This window comes from Stigmatopora argus, chromosome 9, assembly GCF_051989625.1.
Source record: "Stigmatopora argus isolate UIUO_Sarg chromosome 9, RoL_Sarg_1.0, whole genome shotgun sequence".
In the NCBI taxonomy this organism is placed as follows: Eukaryota; Metazoa; Chordata; class Actinopteri; order Syngnathiformes; family Syngnathidae; genus Stigmatopora; species Stigmatopora argus.
In genome coordinates this window covers 17,113,253-17,133,920 of record NC_135395.1, presented here as the reverse complement: position 1 = coordinate 17,133,920, position 20,668 = coordinate 17,113,253, and the positions used below count along the sequence as shown (strand labels likewise).

Genomic DNA, 20,668 nt, shown 5'->3' with positions numbered 1-20,668 from the left:
CTATTGCAATTTACAATTGTGTGAAAATGATGACAATAAAATACATTGGAAGACAAATATTCTCTTTTTTTTTTTGGTTCATTTGTTTGTTGAACTAGTTGGGATGGTAGAGCATGATATGGCCATATTCACTATCCATCCCAGAGTTTCTGAAATTGCAAATGAATTCCAAATTAAAGAGGAACAATTCAATGAGGAGGTATTAATTTTACTCATTCAAGACGTCCCTGCCACTTTAAATGAATTGGACATCCATCGTTGACAATGCCCGGTAATGAGTTACTACATACGATGAAATAAAAAATAATCATTTGAATATGATTAACTGGTTCTTGACATGCATAGATTAATTTTATATATCACGCAAAATAGTCACTTTTATACTCAAAAAATATAGGTGTACTCAAAAGACGATTGTTCATAAAATTTAAATAATCAAAAGCATGCAATTGACTTCCGGTTCCGGTGGTCCTTACGGCATGCCGTTCAAAGTCAGGTGACGCTGACGTCAGCCTAAAAGACGTCAAAGTTAACTTTTTCGCATTAAGGAGATAGTAAGTAAACATTATACCCATGTAGTACAAACCGATATAATATTTGGAATTGATTGATTGATTTTGTTTCCATTTAAATTGAGGTCGCCTGGCCCCGGAAGTGAGTTGGGATTAGGCTGTACGGGCGGCTGGGGGTGGGGACAAAAAGTTGCCAGACCTCGCCCAGCCATTGCTTCATTCCGACGGGCAGCTAACCCTCAAGACGCTGCGAGCCAGCACCGCCGCACCGAGTTTACGTCTAAGGGGGATTTTGACACAGCCGTGTCAATTCAAAGTCGAACCACGATGTTCAGGAAGACCCTGAAAAAGGACCCCGAGCTGTTTCAGAACGTGGCGGACGGCCTACGGCAGCTTTACCGGACCAAACTGTTTCCTCTGGAGGACACGTATCGATTCCACGACTTCCACTCGCCTGCCCTCGAAGATGCCGATTTCGACAACAAGCCCATGGTGCTGCTGGTCGGCCAGTACTCCACCGGCAAAACCACCTTTATCCGACACCTCATGGAGCAGGACTTCCCCGGCATGCGAATCGGGCCCGAGCCGACCACCGACTCGTTCATCGCGGTCATGCACGGGGACCAGGACGGGGTGATCCCCGGTAACGCGCTGGTTGTCGACCCCAAGAAGCCCTTCCGCAAACTCAATGCCTTTGGGAACGCCTTTCTAAACAGGTACAAAGTTTTTTCAACATAAAAAAATTCTAAGAGAATATATACGGCGACACATTTCTTCAACTATATTCTTTTTAGTCAAAAGTCAGAATGTTTAGCACCCATTATACGGTGCACGCCCTAAGTAGTGCACACAGTTTAGCTAGGTTGATGAACAATCCTGTCAGCTGTGTCACGTTTGTTTGACTTGGCCCCTTTCGTTATTTTTCATATTTGACGGGGTTCTTTGATAGATTAACACATTGTAGTAGTGGTTACAGCAATTTTGCATTACATTTTTGAAGTTTTAGGTTCGACTTCCGGTTTCGGCTTTTGTGTGGGCTTTACTAAAAGTACAACCATAAGTATGCTAATGGATAATCGAAGGCAACACCGAGTATAAAAGACGGTGCGTAATCTTAAGTATTTAAATTGTCATTTTTGATCATGGAGGAAAATAGTTTTAATACCTCAAAAAAATGATAATGCTTGCAGCGAAGACATTTTGTGGCGTCAGTTTTAACCATAAACTTTAGATTCGAGCACAGGTGGGACTGGAATGGTATTATGACGTCACGAAGAAAGGCGGACAATCTGAAATTCTTACATTTGATTGGTCAGTCAAAATGGATTGGACTTTTTGACAGAGAGCCATAAACAATTAATATTTTCAAATGTTATTTCTTGAGAGCCATACCGAAAATTTAAAACAAATATTATATATGTGCATTTTTTTGTCATTTCACAGTTTTTAAAGTACAAAAAGACTACATTACTTTGCTTTTTTTTTCAATCAATGAAAATATGCATTAAAAAAAGAATGAAGTGGTACTCTTTCACCAGCGGTTTCCATATTTCAGCTTACAGTTTAGCGGAGATCCCTATGCAGCCATCAAAAGAGCCACATGTGGCTCCTGAGCCGTAGGTTCCCTACCCTTGCTCTACTTTATCTACTTACTGTGAACACCTGGCACAGACAACTGACGCCGTCTTGGAGCGGCGACCTAGCTAAGAGAGTCTTGTCGACAATGTTGCCAGGCAACAGGTTTTACAATTTGTGGGGTTTTTTTTGCAGCGCATTCTTATCGCAAGAAGCAAGAAAGCCACCCCCCGTTGTCTCCGGGTAATCGGCTCTTGGGAAATGACATTGTTGCAGCAGGTTAAAGTTTGACGCGTTATTGGCTGACATTGTAACACGTTTTTGAGCAAGACCTACTGCCCAAGTGTACCAAAAAACATCTTAGTAATTGGTGTCACGCTCCACTACTCGCATTTAAAATGGAGAAAAAGTCTACATACCCATGATGATGACTAAAAATATATTTCAAAATAATGTTTCATTTAAAATCCCTTTTAAAAATCATCTAATCTTTGTTATCGGCTGAGAGAAACCAAGTTTTAAATTTTGGCGGAAATTTGTAAACGCTTTTTGGTGCGAATACCTTGGTCAGACATTGAAATTCCAGTCAGATTCTCACATTTGTGTGGGATCATATTTTATTAAAAAAAGCGAGAGAAAGATGTTGAGGCGAATATATAGATTTTTTTTCAAACAAGTTCATCCATTCGTGCTAATTCTTGTCATCATATGTCTAAAAGCAGTTTGTTTATAGCACTACTTCCTGTGGACAATGGATGGATGTCTCTCCGTCCCACCCCCAGTCCACAATGTGGGGAGGGGGGCACCCCGTGCTGGAACAATTGAGCCAAACAACACTAATTATGTAATGAACAGACTTCGATTTATTACAAAAATGACATCTAAATGTTGTCACAAGAGTTATCATTTGAACACCATTTTAGCCCATTTTTCACGCAACCTCCAGCTAATCAGGATCTTCCCACTATAAAATGAATGGACTATTGTTTCAGAACTGGATTGATTCACGCTGTAATTAGCGTTTCAACCCGAATAACAGGTGGCCCACGTTCGCCGTGTTTCTTAGCGTAGCGCGAACGTAAAAATGAAAGCGCACACCCAAACTCATTTGCCGTTTGTGTTCAAATCCTCGCACATGCGTGTTGCATCGTACTCGCGGTAAACTGTACGGCGACGAGTCTTGCGGTACGAGTGTGAATATAACACGAGCGACGTTCTCGTTAGCGCAAAGTTGTCCGTGCATTATTAGACGTGACATTTTGGTGACTACCGTATTTTCACGACTATATGGCGCATGGTATTTTTAGCCGCAGTGTCAGTAACGAGTGCTATTTCTGTATTTTAGACACACAAAAGACGCACCGTTTTTTAGACGCATATATATTATATATGAATATCTAACCGCAATAGCGCTGGCTACCGGAAGCAGCCCCAGACTCTATTTCCGGTTTCCGGTGCGCAGTGACTGCTGGGATATATAGTTCTTGCACGCTATACCCACATGCTAAAAACACGTTTTTAAAAAGGCAACAGAAGCAAAACTGAGTTCGGTTGTACTTTATTTAGCCATTTTACAATTTACTCACGTCATCACCCACAAATCCATCAAAGTCCTTATTTTCTTTGTCCAAATGAGTCATCGAAAACACTGAGTTTTATATGTTCGTCCAGGCGGCCACAATCCATTCGCAAATAGTAGCTAGCTGGTAGCTAGCATAACTTTTCCAACGGTGCTTTCCATGCTTCGTCAAGCTGTTGTATTGATGTCAATGTATACAGGTCACAATCCATTGGGTGTATTGACAAAAGAACTACCCAGCAGTCACTGCGCAGTACTTTGTCTACGGGAAAATAGTAGAGTCGGTGTACCCTATCGACTGATTTATTTTATTTTATCGTGTATTGGTCCATATATAAAGCGCACTGGATTATAAGGCGCCCTGTCTATTTTGGAGAAAATTTAAGACTTATGTGCGCCTTATAGTCGTGAAAATACGATAAAAAATTTTTTTCCAATCCTCTTGTACGCATGCTAGCCAAAAGTAGCGACTTTACCCGCCATTTTCCTGCCCCCGAGTCGACCTGCTTAAAAGATGCGTTGTTAAAAACATGAAATGAGTCATCTTTTAAATTCCCAAACATAAATCCAACCGGATGATCGGTTCGGAATTTAAGTTACAATAGTTGTGCCGTCCCGCTATTGAGACGTTCCGATACTTGGTCCTTCAAGGTTTCCTGCCACACTTGGCGTGTTTATACAGCGTTTCTATTGTACATTGGGCCTAATCCTTCCTAGTTGTTGACGTATCAGGATAAACGAGGCCAATCCAGTAACACCATTTCCACTTTCCATGGCGATGCCTTCCTGTAATTTTGCAGATTGCTTGGCCTTTCTTGGACAATCTAACAAACAACATCTAACAGTCTAACACGTCTCAGATAAGACCTTTTTAAATCAGCGGCGGCAGCGGTGGTGGTGGTGCCGGACTTTGCAGTTTGCGATTCATCCGTCCGAGCGTGTTTCACATGTGAGAGGAAACTAGATAAGATTGTCCATAAACAAAGGCCATTGTCCATCTCTGCATCATTTGTCACCCGTTTGGACGCCGTCCTACCGTGTCGGAGACCTCTAGTTTGCTTTGACTGGAATGCAGTGCCTGTTTGGTCAATTGAACAATTTATTTACAGTATTTTCTCACATATAAGCCGTGTTAGTTGCTAAAAAAAACTCAGAAATACCACGTGCGAAGATTTTTATTAAGATTTTCCCTTCAAAGTAGCACATTTGTACTCCCTATTAAACCCATGAATATGGAGGTAAAAATTGTGACAAAATCATAAAATCCAACGATTTTTAAGGCAATTTCAAGGGTACGGCTTATATGCAGAAATGGCAAAAATGGGAGAAAATACGATATTCATTATTGAATTATTTTCTTGTAGGTTGAACTGATACTAGATTAGCAAAGTGAGTTGTGGCTGTGTAGAGGTCAAGCGAGTAATAAAGTATCTTTCATTGTTTTGATTCTGTTTAAATAGTTGATAAAAGTAGGATTGAATAAAGAAGCCATCATTTCCCCAAAGGCGTGCGGGATTAAAAGTGCTAGTTTAGCCGTTTGACAGATGACTTTTTAACGAGCGGGCTCACCTTAAGTAGAAGCGGCTTTTCACTAACGACATCACAAGTTAATCATGTGATGTTGACACTTTGAAACTAAAGACGTTCCTTTTGAACCACATTTATCTTGTTCAGTCATTCAGCTTTTGATTATGACTAAAGGCCTCCCCTCCACACCCAGAAAAGTGCCACTTGCCTCCTGCGTTTTGTCGTAAAAGGCCTCGGGGGCGGCTGGAAGCCTCTTATCAGGAAAAACTGAATCAGCAAAGTGTAAAGTTCCGTCCGTCCTGTCCTTCTCCTGGCCTTTAATTCCAGGACACTGACTCTGCGCTTTTCCTGAATGTGATGCACGCACAGCCTGAAAACAAAAATCCCCAGCACAACTCTTGTAGTTTTTACACAAGCGAAAGTCAACGCTTGGAAAATCGTCCAATCACGGCGCAAAGCGGAAACGAATTGACTTTATCAACGTACGGTTCAAGTTCTCGGGTCAAGAAGACCTTCAGTCACATGGATCTTAACCCTTGGTGTTATTTTAGAAACGTTGCGCGGCTGCCGCTTTTGACATCCACGCGATACATAATTAGTGACGGCTTTGTTATTCCCTTGAGTTATTTTGTATTTTTTTCTCTCCCTCCGCCCCGAGAAGCCGAGCGGAAACTATCGGACGTGACGGCCAAATGGAAACTCTGAGCCCAAATTCCAAAGTACGCCGGCAACGATGACCGTAGGAGGAAAAAATCTTGCGTGTTTCTTATCTGGATGAAAGTGTATCGTATTTTCCCGCTGTCTTTTCAGGGCTTTCCTATTTTCATTGTCTGACGTTAAACCCCGGTTAGCCTCCCGCGTGCCTCTGCGTGGTTTCCGCACGAAAGCCAAAGCCTGGGTTCTCCGGTCTCATGACCCCCCCGACCCCCCTCCTGCGCCCCGGAGCTCTCGGGCGGAGCCTGGCTTCGGACCGGGCCCCCTCACGGCTCCGGGGCGTCTTGACAATTGCATTCTTTGTCCTGATTGAAAGAGCTTCTTGTCACATTTTCATACCTTGTCAACTTATACGTTCTTCCCCTCTTTTATACAGTTTTTGATCAGTGGATGGCGTGTAACAACTTTAGTACGGGATTTTTTTAAGTCCGTTTTTTTTGTAAAAGCGTTCTCATTTTAGCCATTTTGGCTCTAATCCGGATGGTCTTGGTCACTGGTATCTTACGAAAACGTCACTATCTTTGTACTTTGTGCTTTTGCTTTGTTGTTCTGCGGCCTTTATAATAATAGTAATAATAATCGGACATAGGCCCTGTCGTCATTATCAACAACAAAAACTTTGCGACTGTACTATCTAACTTATAACTATGCCTTTTCCTGCCACTGTCACAATGAAATTTCCCGAATATGGGATGAATGAAGTTATCCAATCCAATATAGTTATCCAATTATCGATTGCTAATGTTGACATGCTTTGAGCATGTAATGCGTGTCAGTCACTTCCGCCCTTTTCACTATATATAGTGTGTCAGCAAGCAATGTACCCAGATTGTTAAGATGTCAGCGTCATACAGCGACATCTACAGAATAGTTTCTGAATTTACTGCATACTGTTTGGGCACCCCGTCCACTTTGGGGAATTTTTTTGAGACTTTTTAGTGCGCCCTATGTGAGTAAATATGTGCCGTGTTGCATTTGTAGGGTTTATTATTACATAAGGGAAATTGCAAATGATTAATAAGGAGAGCAATTGGCCGAGGTTGACAGGTAAGTATTTGTGTGTATCGCGTATGACTCACTCAGCCTTAATCTTAACTCTTTTTGTTCAAGAGTTGACATTTTCAGACAGATACCACGTTAATAAAACCCAAATGAGGAAGTACGACACCACGTTGCGTTTCAATATTCCATTCTTGTTCAAGTTTGAACACGAGTTATGTAAAGCTCCATTATTGCGTGTTTACTTTTCAAATGGTGTACACACTGACCATTTCTTCTGCCCCACCTCCCTTTTCGCTCCTTCTTTTCCTCCTTTTTTCAACACTCTCGTAGGTTCATGTGCGCCCAGTTGCCCAACGCCGTCCTGGAGAGCATCAGCATCATCGACACGCCCGGAATCCTGTCGGGAGAGAAGCAGAGGATCAGCCGAGGTTTGGCCAATTCCCATAAATGCAACATGCGCCACACGGGAAGTTCAAATATGACAATATTGCAAAAATATGCACTTGGCCTCACACCAGTTTTTTTTCTTTTTAACATTTTTCGCTTGTAAAACAGTTCCCTTTAGGCCCTCGGGGCTTAAAACCTTACAAAACAGGTCATGTAAATCTGCCAAATGCCTTTTTTTCTCCTAACTTTTGGTTTTCTCATTTCGTTGCTTTCGTTTTATCGAAATGAAACCATTATTTAACCAGCGTAATTTCCACTTTTAAGTCACTTCGCAGGTGCGTATCCTAAAGTAACCTTCCCTATTCAATAGGCCCCTCCCGCTAAAGGTCTAAACCGCTAGAAAAATCTGGTAAATAACGCCACTACGTGAGGAAATGCGGCTCTTTCATTATTTTATTCCCTATTCTCACGCTACTGCACTCTCACTTGAAAAATGCAACGTGCGCAATTTTCACGTGGCCAAAAACATCTTCCTTTTTCGAAACGCCACAAGAGGAAGTTGACTTTTGAGTTTTGCCGTCGAAGAAAAGGAAGTGGAGTAAAATAGGACGCCGTACGTTTCCTCAAGATGCCCGGCGCCCCCGCACGCTTTCGTCAATGCGTCGATATGCAATCTGCTTTTTATCCAGTCCGCTATTCTCGTGAGACGTAGCGCGGAAAAGAAACAACAGCTGGAATGAATGGAAGAGTTCAGCCAGGAGACACTTTAAAAATGTGTTTTAACCAAAAAAAACCTAAATTAAATGGAATGCTTTTATTGTCATCATACAAATATAATGAGACCTTATTAGCACGCATAGTAGACAAAAAATGTTTGCGCTAATCGTTGAAGTGACCTTGAGAAATGACTTTTATTCCGTCGCAAAGCACTATTGAGTGTACTGTACACCAATACACAGCTGTTTGTGTGTAAACACGGATACGATAGCGTCCATTACTGTATCCTATACAAACAAGAGCGTATCGACTTTAAACATTGGTGGCAGAAATTAGGCACCAGACTGACCGCAACGCTTTACCCTCCCGTCGTTTAATGCCAAGTTTGAGCACAAATTTATAATGATGAGAGATCTCCATTTCCAAATGATAAATGTGACTGGACTACTCGAGTACCGTATTTTCTCGCATATACGCCGTATATGCCACAAATTAGACTTGACTTGCACGGAATTTCAAAGACGAAACGCCATAACGCAGGACATTATTGGATACCGATACTGGGTACTCGGTCGTTTGGTCGCCGGTCTTTTGGTTGCCCGGAAGGTTATTGATAATTACCATTTAAATCGTTGCTCCAATTCCCTTAAATACAAACTGTGAATGACTATTTAGTCATACTTAATGCCCTATTAATTATTAGGCTAAAGAAAAGCTCCAAATTTCCCGGACTTGTATTGTTTTTTGTTGGAGAACTTGTTAAGACCCTGACTGACATCGCTTCTTAAAGGGACAGCGCATGTACATATAAACTCTTGTACACTCACACGTGGGCTCAGTGAAACTGCTCATGGCCATTGTTGCCTTTTATTCATGCGTAGACCGTGTTGTTTTACCTTGTTTTGTCGCCGGCGACCAAAAGACCGGCGACCAATCGACCGCACACGGCGATAGTGACGTCCAATCGCTCGGAAACGAACCGCCGTTTAGCACAAAGTAAAAAAAAAAAATCCAAAATTGTCTCCTGGCCTTTGCCACTCCCAGTCAAAGTTTACTGACAAAATAAACACGCGGTTATCGTTGCGTATTTAAAACGACATCAATTTGAATGCCTTCCGGCTCACTTGGAAGATGGAGAACGTCACATGACACCGACGTGTCTCTATGTGACGAGTTTGCCACCGCCGGCGCTCGACGGACGGACGGACGGAATTGCCGTAACGTTCAGGAATTTGTTTTAGCGAACCCCCCACACCGCCTAGGTCCCAATTCCTCGCCCTATATGGAATGCGGGCGCGTGCCGTGGTCGTATGCGACAGTTGTCTATATGGGAGCCTCATGCTTTTGCAGCTGTCTCTTGGCCTGTTTTTCCTATCACGGCTTGAAAAAAAAAAATAACGAGAGCCGAGAAAATGTCCTCTGCGCACTCTCGTGAGGAACTTCAAATATGACGCATGCCAGGCCAGAAACTGGACTCGTCTATTGAACCGCTTATCCAAGAGAAACGAGGGTTGCGGAATGCTTTTATTTAGATTTAAAGCTTTCACCACATAGGGCACAAATAACAACAGACAGACAAATAAATGATCAATAAATAAGAAATGAATAAATGGGTCGTCCAAGTGAGGTCAGCAGAGCGGAGTAGGCTTGTTCCGTCAGAAGTCCAGGATGAGTTCCGTGGTTTTTGGAGAGCTTCAGCACCTAGTTTTGGGGTCACACATAGAAAATCAATATATAGTCATGATAAATAAATAATCAGGAAATAGTAATAGATAAATAAGCGTGACCGGACGTTTCGTCGAAATACGTTTGGTCCCCGGACGTTTGGACGACCGGACGTTTGGTCGCCAGGTTCGCTCGCTGTCAAATTATGACAGTTCACTGTTGATATTTTGATATGAGATATTTAGATATTAAACTCACTCTCTCTCTCTCTTTCATTTTTATAATTTTGAGAGCTGGTTTCAACAGTAACAACCCGACGACCAAACGTTCGTTCTACCAAACGTCCGTTCTACCAAACGGCCAGTCTGAGTACCATAAATAAGTGGTCAACATAAGAAATAAGTAGTAGTAATAATTCTTGATTCGGGCCTTGGTGCAGGAGTTGAGTATGGTGTGGCGTGCCCGGAGAAAACCCATGCAAGCATGGGGAGAACATGGAAACTCCACACAGTCAGGGATTGAACCACCGCCCCCAGAACTGTCAGGCTAACCGCTCATCCGCCCGCCTTTTGAATTATCCTCTTATTTTTATCTGGTCTTCCCTCCGTTCGCCTGGCGCCTCAGGTATTTGGCGCCGATAGCGGATGGCGCCGCAACCAGTCCAACCGGCTCTTGTCAAAGCCGTTCCGTTACCCCCATGCTCGCAGTGAAAGTTGGCTATTTTGGCATTTATCCAAAATGAAATGATAGAAATAGGAAATGAAGCTGTGTGTGTGAAAATATGTGCCGCGTCGCAGTTGTCTGGTTTTTAATCGCTTAATAAGGGGAAATCTAAATAAAATGGTGGATAAGGAAATGCATTTACTTTTTGGCGTATTTAGGATCTTTTTCGTATCTCGAGGCACTCGTTAGCATTAAAAAAATTGTAACCTGAAACTTGCATACCTAGAGGCATTCTTAAGTAGAGGTATGACTGTATCAGTTAACGTAAAAGGAAAATAGGGAACAAAAGACAAAATAGGCACCTGTTAAAATAGCAATTTAAGTATTTTGGATAACTATAGCCTAAAAAACAACCTGGCGGTCAGAGTAATAATAAAAAAAATAGACGTATGATTGACATTTGAGTAAAAGGCTCAGCCAAACTATTCAAAAAGTGCGACTTCTAGCATGGGGAAAAAAGTAACTCCCATAGATGGAGGAGCCTGAGAAAGGCTTCAAATTGACACAAAGTCAGGTTTTGAGGTAATGAAACTTTTGAATGTTCTAATCCGTGTTGAGAAGCAAATCCCACTGGTATTAGTTCCTCCTCTCAGAACATAGATGTGAAAACCCACTGTTTGGTAGCATCTGGCGCACGTGAACGAAAGCTTCGTGGCGACAAATAACCAAGCGCGTTGTTTCGTTGGCAGGCTACGATTTCGCCGCCGTGTTGGAGTGGTTCGCCGAGCGGGTGGACCGCATCATCCTCCTGTTCGACGCCCACAAGCTGGACATCTCGGACGAGTTCTCCGAGGTCATCCGGGCGTTGAAAAACCACGAGGACAAAATGCGAGTGGTCCTCAACAAGGCCGACCAGATCAGCACCCAGCAGCTCATGAGGGTTTACGGGGCGCTCATGTGGTCCTTGGGAAAAATCATCAACACGCCTGAGGTCAGTACGCTCCGCCCCTTTTTTCAAACACGCTTCCTGTAGCGCAAATTGTCCTACGTATCTTCGCGAATGTGAAACTTCAGGTTGAAAGAATGAAGTCGTTGTGGAATGAAACGTTTACAGTAAAGATACGCTGTTGTACAGCTTAGATAAAGGGGGGCCTAGTGTTAGCATTAGCATTTTTCTTGGGGACAGAGTGCAACTATTCATTTAGTTTGAACTGCTCTGTAATTGCTAGTGTTGGAGCTACTTGGTAACAAGTGGCAGACAATATTACGCTACATTTTCCTCCCAAAATGATGTCACCTAGCTTACTTTTTTTTTTTTTAAATACTGTTTTTGAGACATTTATGACTGGGTTAACATAAACTCCTATAGTCCGGAAAATACAGTCATTCCTAAAACAGATTTGACCTGTTTTTTGGTACATTCATTGGGACATTTGACAGTCCCTAATATCTGAAAAAAGTGTCCATCGGATTTACTATTGGCCGAATGTTAATTTTTCCATGTATAGACTGATCAATGACTAACTAATTTTATTAACATGTCAGGTGGAAGGTCAACCCGATTGTGTTTCCTGTCAAGGTCATTGGAAAGTCACTCATATTTGGTTAGACTGACAAAATTGCATTTGAAATTCACAGCCAATGAACCATGACTGAATGTATTCATTTTTCCAAATGCTAAAATGAAGCAGAATTGAAAACCGATCGTGTGATTTCATTTTTTTTTTTGGTCGCCGTCGAGCTAATGTTTGATCTCGGGCCAAAGTCGTAAAGCAATCCCAAAGAAAGCAAAGGCTCGAATGGACAATTATTCACCGACTTTGCTGCCTGTCAGCAGGCAAAACCAAGGGCACCCTTTTTCTAGATTGCCTTTCTACTTTTTCGTCTCGCTTTTTAATCTTTCAACCCAAACCGCCGATGTATTGACGCCCCCCCCTTTTTCTGCAGGTGGTCCGCGTGTACATCGGCTCGTTTTGGGCCCAGCCCCTGCTGGTGCCGGACAACAGGAAGTTGTTCGAGGCCGAGGAGCAGGACCTCTTCGCCGACATCCAATCCTTGCCCCGCAACGCCGCTTTACGAAAACTCAACGACCTCATTAAGCGAGCCCGCCTCGCCAAGGTGGATCTTTTTCTTCTCATTTTATAGTCGTATTCGTAGATTATCGGTTTTGAACAAAGTGGAATCCTCGCTAAGGTGCACGCGTACATCATCTGCTCGCTGAAGAAGGAGATGCCCAGCGTGTTCGGGAAGGATTCCAAGAAGAAGGAACTGATCGCCAATTTGGGGGAGATTTACGTCAAGGTGGAAAAGGAGCACCAGATTTCACCCGGAGACTTCCCCAAACTGGCCAAAATGCAGGTATGGACGGCGTTAGATGTCCCACCGGGACTGGACGGGGGACGGAACAAAGAAAGTGCCGTCGGGAAGCCCTTTTAGTCAAAGGTATAAATAGACGGCTCAAAATATGCCGCGTCGGGACCGTAGTTAAACTGTCTCGTAAAAAAACGCCCTTTTCCGTGCACGCAGACCTCGCCGACGGTCAAAGTCAAACCACTTTGGGCAGGACCAACGTTCAGTATGACTGTTGCGCCACCTCAAAGTAAGAACGGGTTGCGCGTGTGCACGCGTGAGCTTCACCAGGACGTGTCCGAAATGTAATTTTCCTGGAAATTCCGCCTTCTCCCAGCCACTCTATTTCCACAGGGCATTTTTATTGTTTTGTTTTACCTCCTTTTGGGACATCGGTGTCAAAGTGGCGGCCCGGGGGCCACATCTGGCCCGCCGCATCATTTTGTGCGGCCCGAGAAAGTAAATCACAAGTGCCGACTTTCTGTTTTAGGATGCAATTAAAATGAAGAGTATAGATGTATATTAAATTTCCTGATTTTCCCCTTTTTAAATAAATAATTGTAATTTTTGAATCCATTTTTTCTGTGTTTTTAGTTCAAAAATCATTTTGTAAAATCTAAAAATATATTTTAAAAAAGCTAAAATTAACATTGTTTTAGATTAATAAAAAACGGAATATTCAGGGCTTTTAATCCATTTCTCAAAAAAAAATCGAAATATCATATCTAAAATGGCCCACCACACATGAAACCGAGTTGACGTTAGTGCGGCCCGCAAACCAACCCGAGTCTGACACTAAAAATCTAAAAATATATAAAAAAGCTAAAATAAACATTGTTTTAGATCAATAAAAAACTGAATATTCAGGGCTTTTAATCCATTTCTACAAAAAAACCTAAATATCATATCTAAAATGGTCCACCACACATGAAACCGAGTTGACGTTAATGCGGCCCGCAAACCAACCCGAGTCTGACACTAAAAATCTAAAAATATATAAAAAAAACTAAAATAAACATTGTTTTACATCTATAAAAAAACTGAATATTCAGGGCTTTTAATCCATTTTAAAAAAAAAAATCTAAATATGATATCTAAAATGGTCCGGCACACATGAAACGGAGTTGACGTTAATGTGGCCCGCGAAGCAACCAACCCAGTCTGACCCCCTTGTTTTAGGAGCTGCTGAACGCCCAGGACTTCTCCAAGTTCGCGGCCATGAAGCCCAAACTGCTGGAGGCGGTGGAGGACATGCTGGCCAACGACATCGCCCGCCTCATGGCCCTGGTGCGGCAGGAGGAGGCGGCGTTGCCCTGCAACACGGTCAAGGGCGGCGCCTTCGAGGGCACCATGAGCGGGCCCTTCGGCCACGGCTACGGCGAGGGCGCCGGCGAGGGCATCGACGACCTGGAGTGGGTGGTCAACCGTGACAAGCCCAGCTACGACGAGATCTTCTACACGCTGTCGCCCATCAACGGCAAGGTGTCGGGCGCCTTGGCCAAGAAGGAGATGCTCAAGTCCAAGCTGCCCAACACGGTGCTTGGAAAGATCTGGAAGCTGGCCGACGTGGACCGCGACGGCCTCCTCGACAACGAGGAGTTTGCGCTGGCCAATCACCTGATCAAGGTCAAGCTGGAGGGTCACGAGTTGCCCGCCACGCTGCCCGGCCACCTGGTGCCGCCCTCCAAGCGCGACATTGCGCTGCAAGGCTAACGATGGAGAAGGACGGACGGGTGGTTTTCTCGTGGATGACGGGATTCAATCCAGCTTTGTGGAAGGGAGAAAAAAACAACAACAACAACAACAACAACAAAAAGAGCAACCCAATACCCCCGTTTGGCTTTTCTTACAACGAATAAAAAGCTCTCACTCAGTGGTTCTCAAACTTTTGACATCCGTAAATACTTGGCTCAGCTCATCCAAAAACATATTTAAGTATTTATTTGGATGAACCGTTAAAACGTGCAGCGTTTGAATGTCAGCACCTCCCTTAAAATAGTGCTAAAGTCCCATCGAATTTGATCCGCCGCGTCGTCGTTAACAATTGTTTTGTTCAAAGGGATCGACGTTCCATAACGAAGTAATTATCGCAAACGGAATTTTGAGAATCACTGTTCCAAATGACAGCATTTGTCTCGATTTTTAAGCTTCGTACGCAAGTAAAAACGTTTACTCGACAGAAATCTGCTTTGACGAAAGGCGGAATCGGAGAGGGACGTTTTGCACTCGTCTCCGTTTTGTACTGTAAGCAAAAGCGGAGTCATTTTCCACACCAGAGGAGGACATTGCCGCTTCCTGCAACCGTGAACTTGGTAGCGGGACGTTTGCGTCACGCGTCCCAATCCCAACCCAAGCTGGAAGAGATGATGTCTTAAAAGAAGATACACTATATAGTCTACATTATTTGTTGATCCAAAGAAAGTTTTTTTTTTCTAAGTTTGGAGAGAGGGGAAATAAATCACTTCATCTATATTTTTGTATTTCCCGACTTCCAACTCCAAATTCTTCTCTTTTTGTTATTTTGACAGATCAATAAAAAGGAACAATTATCACATTCCTGGCTGTGTAGGTTTTCTTCATTAATTGCATTTTTTTTTTTAAAAGCCTTGTTATACATTGTCTTTTTTTGGGGAAAAAAGGCCTTATTGACCCTGTTTCGGAGGCCAATAATTTTGACCATTTTTGTTGGAATGACTTCAAATTTTCACAGCATATGTAGAAATGTTTCAAGTTTTTGTGTGTAACGTTTGGCTCTTCTATCTTTTCAGGTTAAGGAAGGCTGTTCACTTCAAAAGAAAAGGCATTTTGCGTGTTAAAGTATGCTCAGACTCAGTCACCCAAGACAGTGCAGCCAGCGGGCCTTTTTAAAAAAAAAAATGTATACAGGAAACTGAATAAATAGAATGTAATTTCTATTTTAATTTGCCCTTGCCAACCGATCGCAGGCAAACTCCACAGAGGCACTCCATATGGCTTTGTTTTTCTTCCTTTTCCTTACAGGAATATAATCTTATTACCTGTTGGTATGCAGAATAATAACAAGAAATGATGGTGACCAGTGGAATGAGTATCAAGATGGCTCCGGTTTCGATGTGGATTTGGACTTGAAATGCATCGTGAAGGTAATAATTGAGAATTTGATCCTGGTTTCATTATCACTTTGTTTATGTTAAAAAAATGTCTTTAGGTTCATTTATTAGGTTATATTTTTTATTTTAATTTGAAACACTAGCAGAAAGAAGTAATTGCAGCAGGCCCAGAATGTATACATATTTTAAAAAACGTATAAGTATGTGGTACATTTTTGTTACTGTAGTCAACTTACATTGAAATTTCATAACGTATAATTTTAAGCACATTTTGCCACTTTTTGGCTGTTTGGCATGTTTCTTTCATTAATAAAAGAACGTGTATAGGAAGCCTTTCTTTCTTTCAAATTTGACCATGAATAGTAATAAGATCTTTTAAAAAGACATTGAGCCACTAGAGGACGCTATCTTTGTTTCTTCTTGCTATTAACTTCCTGTCTCCAATCTAAGCCTTTGAACTGTATCCTGGGTCAGAGTTCAAGTCCCGTGAACTCTGACATGGGTCATGTGACCTGCCTCCAGTCTTCAAAATGGCGGATGAGCCAAGACGGGAGTTTGCTGCAGAGCCGCTCAGAAGTGACGATTTACCGAAGAAAGACCTGATAAAGTTCTCCCAGGACAATGCAGCACCTTCGGTACGTTGTCATTTGGGGATGTCGAAGCCCCAGTTCTCATTTTAAGAGTGCTTTTTGACGGTAGCATGCTTCGCGTGATGTGGCCTCACGTGGATGCAGACAGTCAAATGTTTGCTAACAAATTGGATACATCGCGTTAGCTGTAGCTCTTTATGTTTTAAAAAGAAATCATTCTATTGTGTGTTTCAGTTCCTCAACGAGCACAGACTGCTGGGAAACATCAAGAATGTGGTGACCAAAACGACCAAAAAGGAGCAGCTTATCGACGCCATAACGAGCTGTTTGTCAGCAAAGTGAGTATCTTTAAAAAACGTTTTTATTTTCTCTATCCGTGTAATCATTAAATATCAGCGTTCAGTATTCAAGGCTTTGCTCAATTAGCTTGTTTTTTTTAGGATACATTCAAATTTTGAATGAGAACACACCAAGTGGTGTTGATTTTTAATAGCAAGAACCTGTGTGGCTAACAAGGTAATCAGTAGAGGTGGAAGGAATAGATGGTACACTTTTCTAGAATCTTCCTTTACCCTGGGCTTGTTTTCCCTTCACTTTCTTAAAGGCAGACCTCAGGGTTTGAACTGTTTCATTTTTAGTTTTAAATGCATTCAGTCAACAATAGTGCAGGGGTCATTTTAGACTCAAGTGTAAACACATGGTAAAATAACCATTTTTTCCAGTGTATGAAGAAAAAAATGAAATCAATTGACTTTTTACGATATTTATTTTAAAAAATGAATGGATTTGAAATGATTGACTGAAACTCCACCAGGATGAAATAACATGCAATGTAAATGTGGTCATTTGTGCATCCAAATGTTTTGTAGAGGTTTAAAGCCACGGAGATGGTGGGAGAGGTGACAAAATCGACAGACCATTTGTGGATGAGGTAGAACCCAAGTGTTTTTGGTGATTTTTATTTCTTTATGTAATGTGTACTAAACCTACTTATTGTGTATCTTGCTTCTCTTCAGTGTCCACCCAAGTTTACCAAATCAACGCTGAAGAAAGATGACCAGACAAACTTCCCCAAAAATGCGACATTGGTGGACGGCACACTTTTTGACACCAACATCCCCTCAGGTACTTGTCATTATAGAGCAGTTGTCTCCAACTCTGGTCCTCAGGGTCCCTATCCAGTATGCTTTCCATATCTCCCACCACATTTGAATCAAATGATCAAGATGTGATGGAAAATAAACTGGACAGGGGCCTTCAAGGACTGCAGTTGGAGGTTATTTATTTTCTTGTAATGTGTACTAAACCTACTTATTGTGTATCTTGCTTCTCTTCAGTGTCCACCCAAGTTTACCAAATCAACGCTGAAGAAAGATGACCAGACAAACTTCCCCAAAAAGGGTGACATTGGTGGACGGCACACTTTGACACCAACATCCCCTCAGGTACTTGTCGTTATAGAGCAGGTGTCTCCAACTCTGGTCCTCAGGGTCCCTATCCAGTATGCTTTCCATATCTCCCACCACATTTGAATCAAATGATCAAGATGTGATGGAAAATAAACTGGACAGGGGCCCTCAAGGACTGCAGTTGGAGATCCCTCTTAAGTCTCTGTTTCTGCAGTGGACGTCTAATATTTATATATTTTTTTCCTCCTAGGGCTTTAATATCGTGTGCCTTCTTTTGCAGTGGGAAGGCCTGCTGACGTTGGTAAAACCTAACTTTTTAATGTTGGACTTAGTCTATTGACCCCTTTTTTTATTTTCCAGAATTCCATCCAGTGCCAAGAAGAACCTTTTTGTCCATCAACAGTGACACAACTGCATATGGTTTGTGTGAACAAATAAATGTTCTTGAAATATACACCTGCATTCTTTTCTGCTAGTTATATGAAGAAAAAAAACAAGTTGCTTGACATTTGAAAGTTTTTATTCAAAGGTTCATATTTGCACACTTAGGATCATTTTAGTATGGTCAGTCCTCTCCACCTGTAGACAAGTTCTTTTTAATAAAAACAGTTAAACATTAGAAAATTTTCAACAAAACACTTAGTCAGAAAAAATCTTAAGCAGTTTAGACTTTTTTTTAAAATAATCAAGACACTTAGAAAATGTTCACCAAAAAACGTTTTTTTGCCTATTTAGATTTTAACAAAATTAAAAGACTTAGAAAATTTACAGCAAAAAAAACCTTGTTTTTAATTATAAAACACTTAGAAAAATTTCAACACAATACTTAGGCTAAAAAAAATACTTTTTTTAAATTGATAAAACACTTAGAAGATTTCCAACAGGACTTATAATAAAAAAATCAACATAACACTTAGAATATAAACACCAAAAATTAAAGGAAAAAAAAGACCATTGAGGGTCTTGGGTCTTTTTTCTCCAAGTGTTTTAACAAAGACAAATGACACTCAAATCTCTTTTATTAAAATGTCTGACTGAAAAAAAAAGTATAATCCTCCTTACCTTGAGGATCTGGTCACCATGAGCCAGAGAACTCTGGACTTCACCTAAGAGGGGGAGTAAATTTAGTCAATACAATAAATCTGGATGAATACTTGGATATTCAACAATAAACTAACCTCTCAGAAAACTGCCAGCAGAGTTCAGAGATGAGGCATCATCTGCAAGGAAGATCACTTGGAGACCCTCCAAAGTCTGGACATGAACCTGTGTGCAAAAAAAGCAAACGTTAAAATATACAAACACTGGAGATTCAACAGATGGACTTACGTTTTTGTTGTTAAATCTAGTTTTACCTTGATGAGAAGACCAAAGATGATGCCAAACAACTAATACAGAGTTCAGAGACGCCACATCATGCAAGAGGGGCAACCTGGGAAGATCACCTGGACATGAACCTGATGCGTGCAAAAAAAACAAAAGTTAAAATATATAAACACTGGAGATTCAAAAGATAGACTTACGTTTTTGTTGTTAAATCTAGTTTTACCTTGATGAGAAGACCAAAGATGATGCTAAATGGGGAAAACTTCATTTAACAAAGCTATTTGGGCGTTGCCAAACAACTAATACAGGAAGAGAAATCTTAGAGTTCAGAGACGCCACATCATGCAAGAGGGGCAACCTGGGAAGATCACCTGGACATGGACCTGATGTGTGCGGAAAAAAAAAAAAAAAGCAAAAGTTGTCATATACAGAGACTGGAGATTCAACAGATGGGATTAGTTTTACCTGTAACCTCAAGGGTTTGAGTGTCCTGGGGCACACGGGAAGAGCTGCATCTTGATTTAACCAAGCTATTTGGGAGTTGACAAACAATTATTACATGAGTGAAATCTTACAATAAATGATCAAGATAAAGAATGAAAATAAGTTAGTGAGTGCTCCGTGCTAATTTCCCTTTTCCAGACAAGGCGATTAAATATACAGACTGAAGTTAACAGCTAGGACAACGTAGGCTTAACAATTTTTGATTAAATGATTTGTTTAGCACTCGCAGTGAAAACTATCAGTACATACATCATTTTCGAGTGAGCCTTTACCCAGCAAACTGTCCGTTGATATCTCGGTTTTGTTTGAATCAATTAAAAGTCTTTCTACACGACTCGACAATGGAGAAAACGGACTAGATCTCTTACTATTAACATCAAGAAGACGACGCTTGACGTGGTCAAATGGAAAGCGTTGTCGTGACGCTAATGCTAATGCTAAGATAGCTTGTCACATGTGGCACAGAGCCCAAACTTAAATTGTCGACGGTGTGGTCAACCGGGCATTAAACTAATAGATTTGCTGGCGTTTTAGCTCAATTGATTCCTAAACAATCTGCCGTTAGCGTGATAAAAATGCACTTAGGCCAGTAAATGGCTCGACGCCTTACCTCGTTGGGGTGCAACACGTCCATCAGCATGGAAATGACTATTGGAGAAGACGAGCCACTGCGCATGTGCTTAATTTGAACAGCTGGGGTTACGATAGGCCACGCCCATATCATTACGCTATATTGAAAGTGGAAAAGATGGTGGCTTGCTTACCGTGTCTATGTTTTGAAGATGACGTTCCTCCCAACTCAATGTCTATGTTTTGAAGATGACGTAGAATTGTCGTGATTTTTGTGGTCTTGATCCTATAAAACAGTGTCTCATATCATTTTCTGTAAAGCCTACTTAGTCTTTTTTCAAAGCCTTACTATACATGATAACTTTATTTTAAAAAGCCTTACTATACATGGTCGTTTTTTTTAAAGCCTTACTATACAATATACATGGTCGTTTTTTTAATAATAAAAAAAGGCTTACTATACATGGTATTTTTTTTAAGAAAAAAAGCC

The 20,668-nt window shown here is 41.5% G+C and overlaps 3 protein-coding genes across 9 annotated transcripts; 2 read left to right on the top strand and 1 right to left on the bottom strand.

Annotated features, from left to right (window-relative positions):
• Window positions 1–485: 485 nt before the first annotated feature.
• On the top strand, window positions 486–15,242 carry ehd1a (EH-domain containing 1a). The gene is made up of 7 exons (XM_077609652.1): window positions 486–554; window positions 638–1,228; window positions 7,240–7,337; window positions 11,091–11,332; window positions 12,289–12,459; window positions 12,535–12,699; window positions 13,870–15,242. The coding sequence occupies exons 2-7, from the start codon at window positions 840–842 to the stop codon at window positions 14,401–14,403; spliced, it is 1,599 nt and encodes a 532-aa protein (XP_077465778.1). The 5' UTR covers window positions 486–554; window positions 638–839; the 3' UTR covers window positions 14,404–15,242.
• Window positions 15,243–16,267: 1,025 nt separating this feature from the next.
• LOC144082475 (peptidyl-prolyl cis-trans isomerase FKBP3-like) lies at window positions 16,268–18,232 on the top strand. 2 transcript variants are annotated; one of them, XM_077609683.1, is made up of 6 exons: window positions 16,268–16,414; window positions 16,604–16,707; window positions 17,239–17,300; window positions 17,386–17,494; window positions 17,707–17,814; window positions 18,139–18,232. In XM_077609683.1, the coding sequence occupies exons 1-3, from the start codon at window positions 16,310–16,312 to the stop codon at window positions 17,270–17,272; spliced, it is 243 nt and encodes an 80-aa protein (XP_077465809.1). In that variant the 5' UTR covers window positions 16,268–16,309; the 3' UTR covers window positions 17,273–17,300; window positions 17,386–17,494; window positions 17,707–17,814; window positions 18,139–18,232. The 2 variants fall into 2 exon arrangements, with proteins under 2 accessions (XP_077465809.1, XP_077465810.1); XM_077609684.1 differs by lacking the exon at window positions 17,386–17,494.
• A 48-nt stretch (window positions 18,233–18,280) lies between these two features.
• LOC144082472 (uncharacterized) lies at window positions 18,281–20,353 on the bottom strand. Of its 6 annotated transcripts, none has more exons than XR_013303256.1 (8): window positions 20,219–20,353; window positions 19,570–19,636; window positions 19,426–19,487; window positions 19,328–19,352; window positions 19,134–19,235; window positions 18,957–19,044; window positions 18,841–18,884; window positions 18,281–18,370 (listed from the first exon to the last, which is right to left on the bottom strand). XR_013303256.1 is itself a non-coding variant. In XM_077609672.1 (7 exons), exons 1-6 carry the CDS (start codon window positions 20,282–20,284, stop codon window positions 18,995–18,997), a joined length of 372 nt encoding a protein of 123 aa, XP_077465798.1. In that variant the 5' UTR covers window positions 20,285–20,287; the 3' UTR covers window positions 18,693–18,884; window positions 18,957–18,994. The 6 variants fall into 6 exon arrangements, 3 of the variants coding, with proteins under 3 accessions (XP_077465800.1, XP_077465798.1, XP_077465799.1); XR_013303255.1 differs by having other exon boundaries at window positions 18,281–18,357; window positions 20,219–20,352; XR_013303257.1 differs by lacking the exon at window positions 19,134–19,235 and having other exon boundaries at window positions 18,281–18,357; window positions 20,219–20,351.
• Window positions 20,354–20,668: the final 315 nt, after the last annotated feature.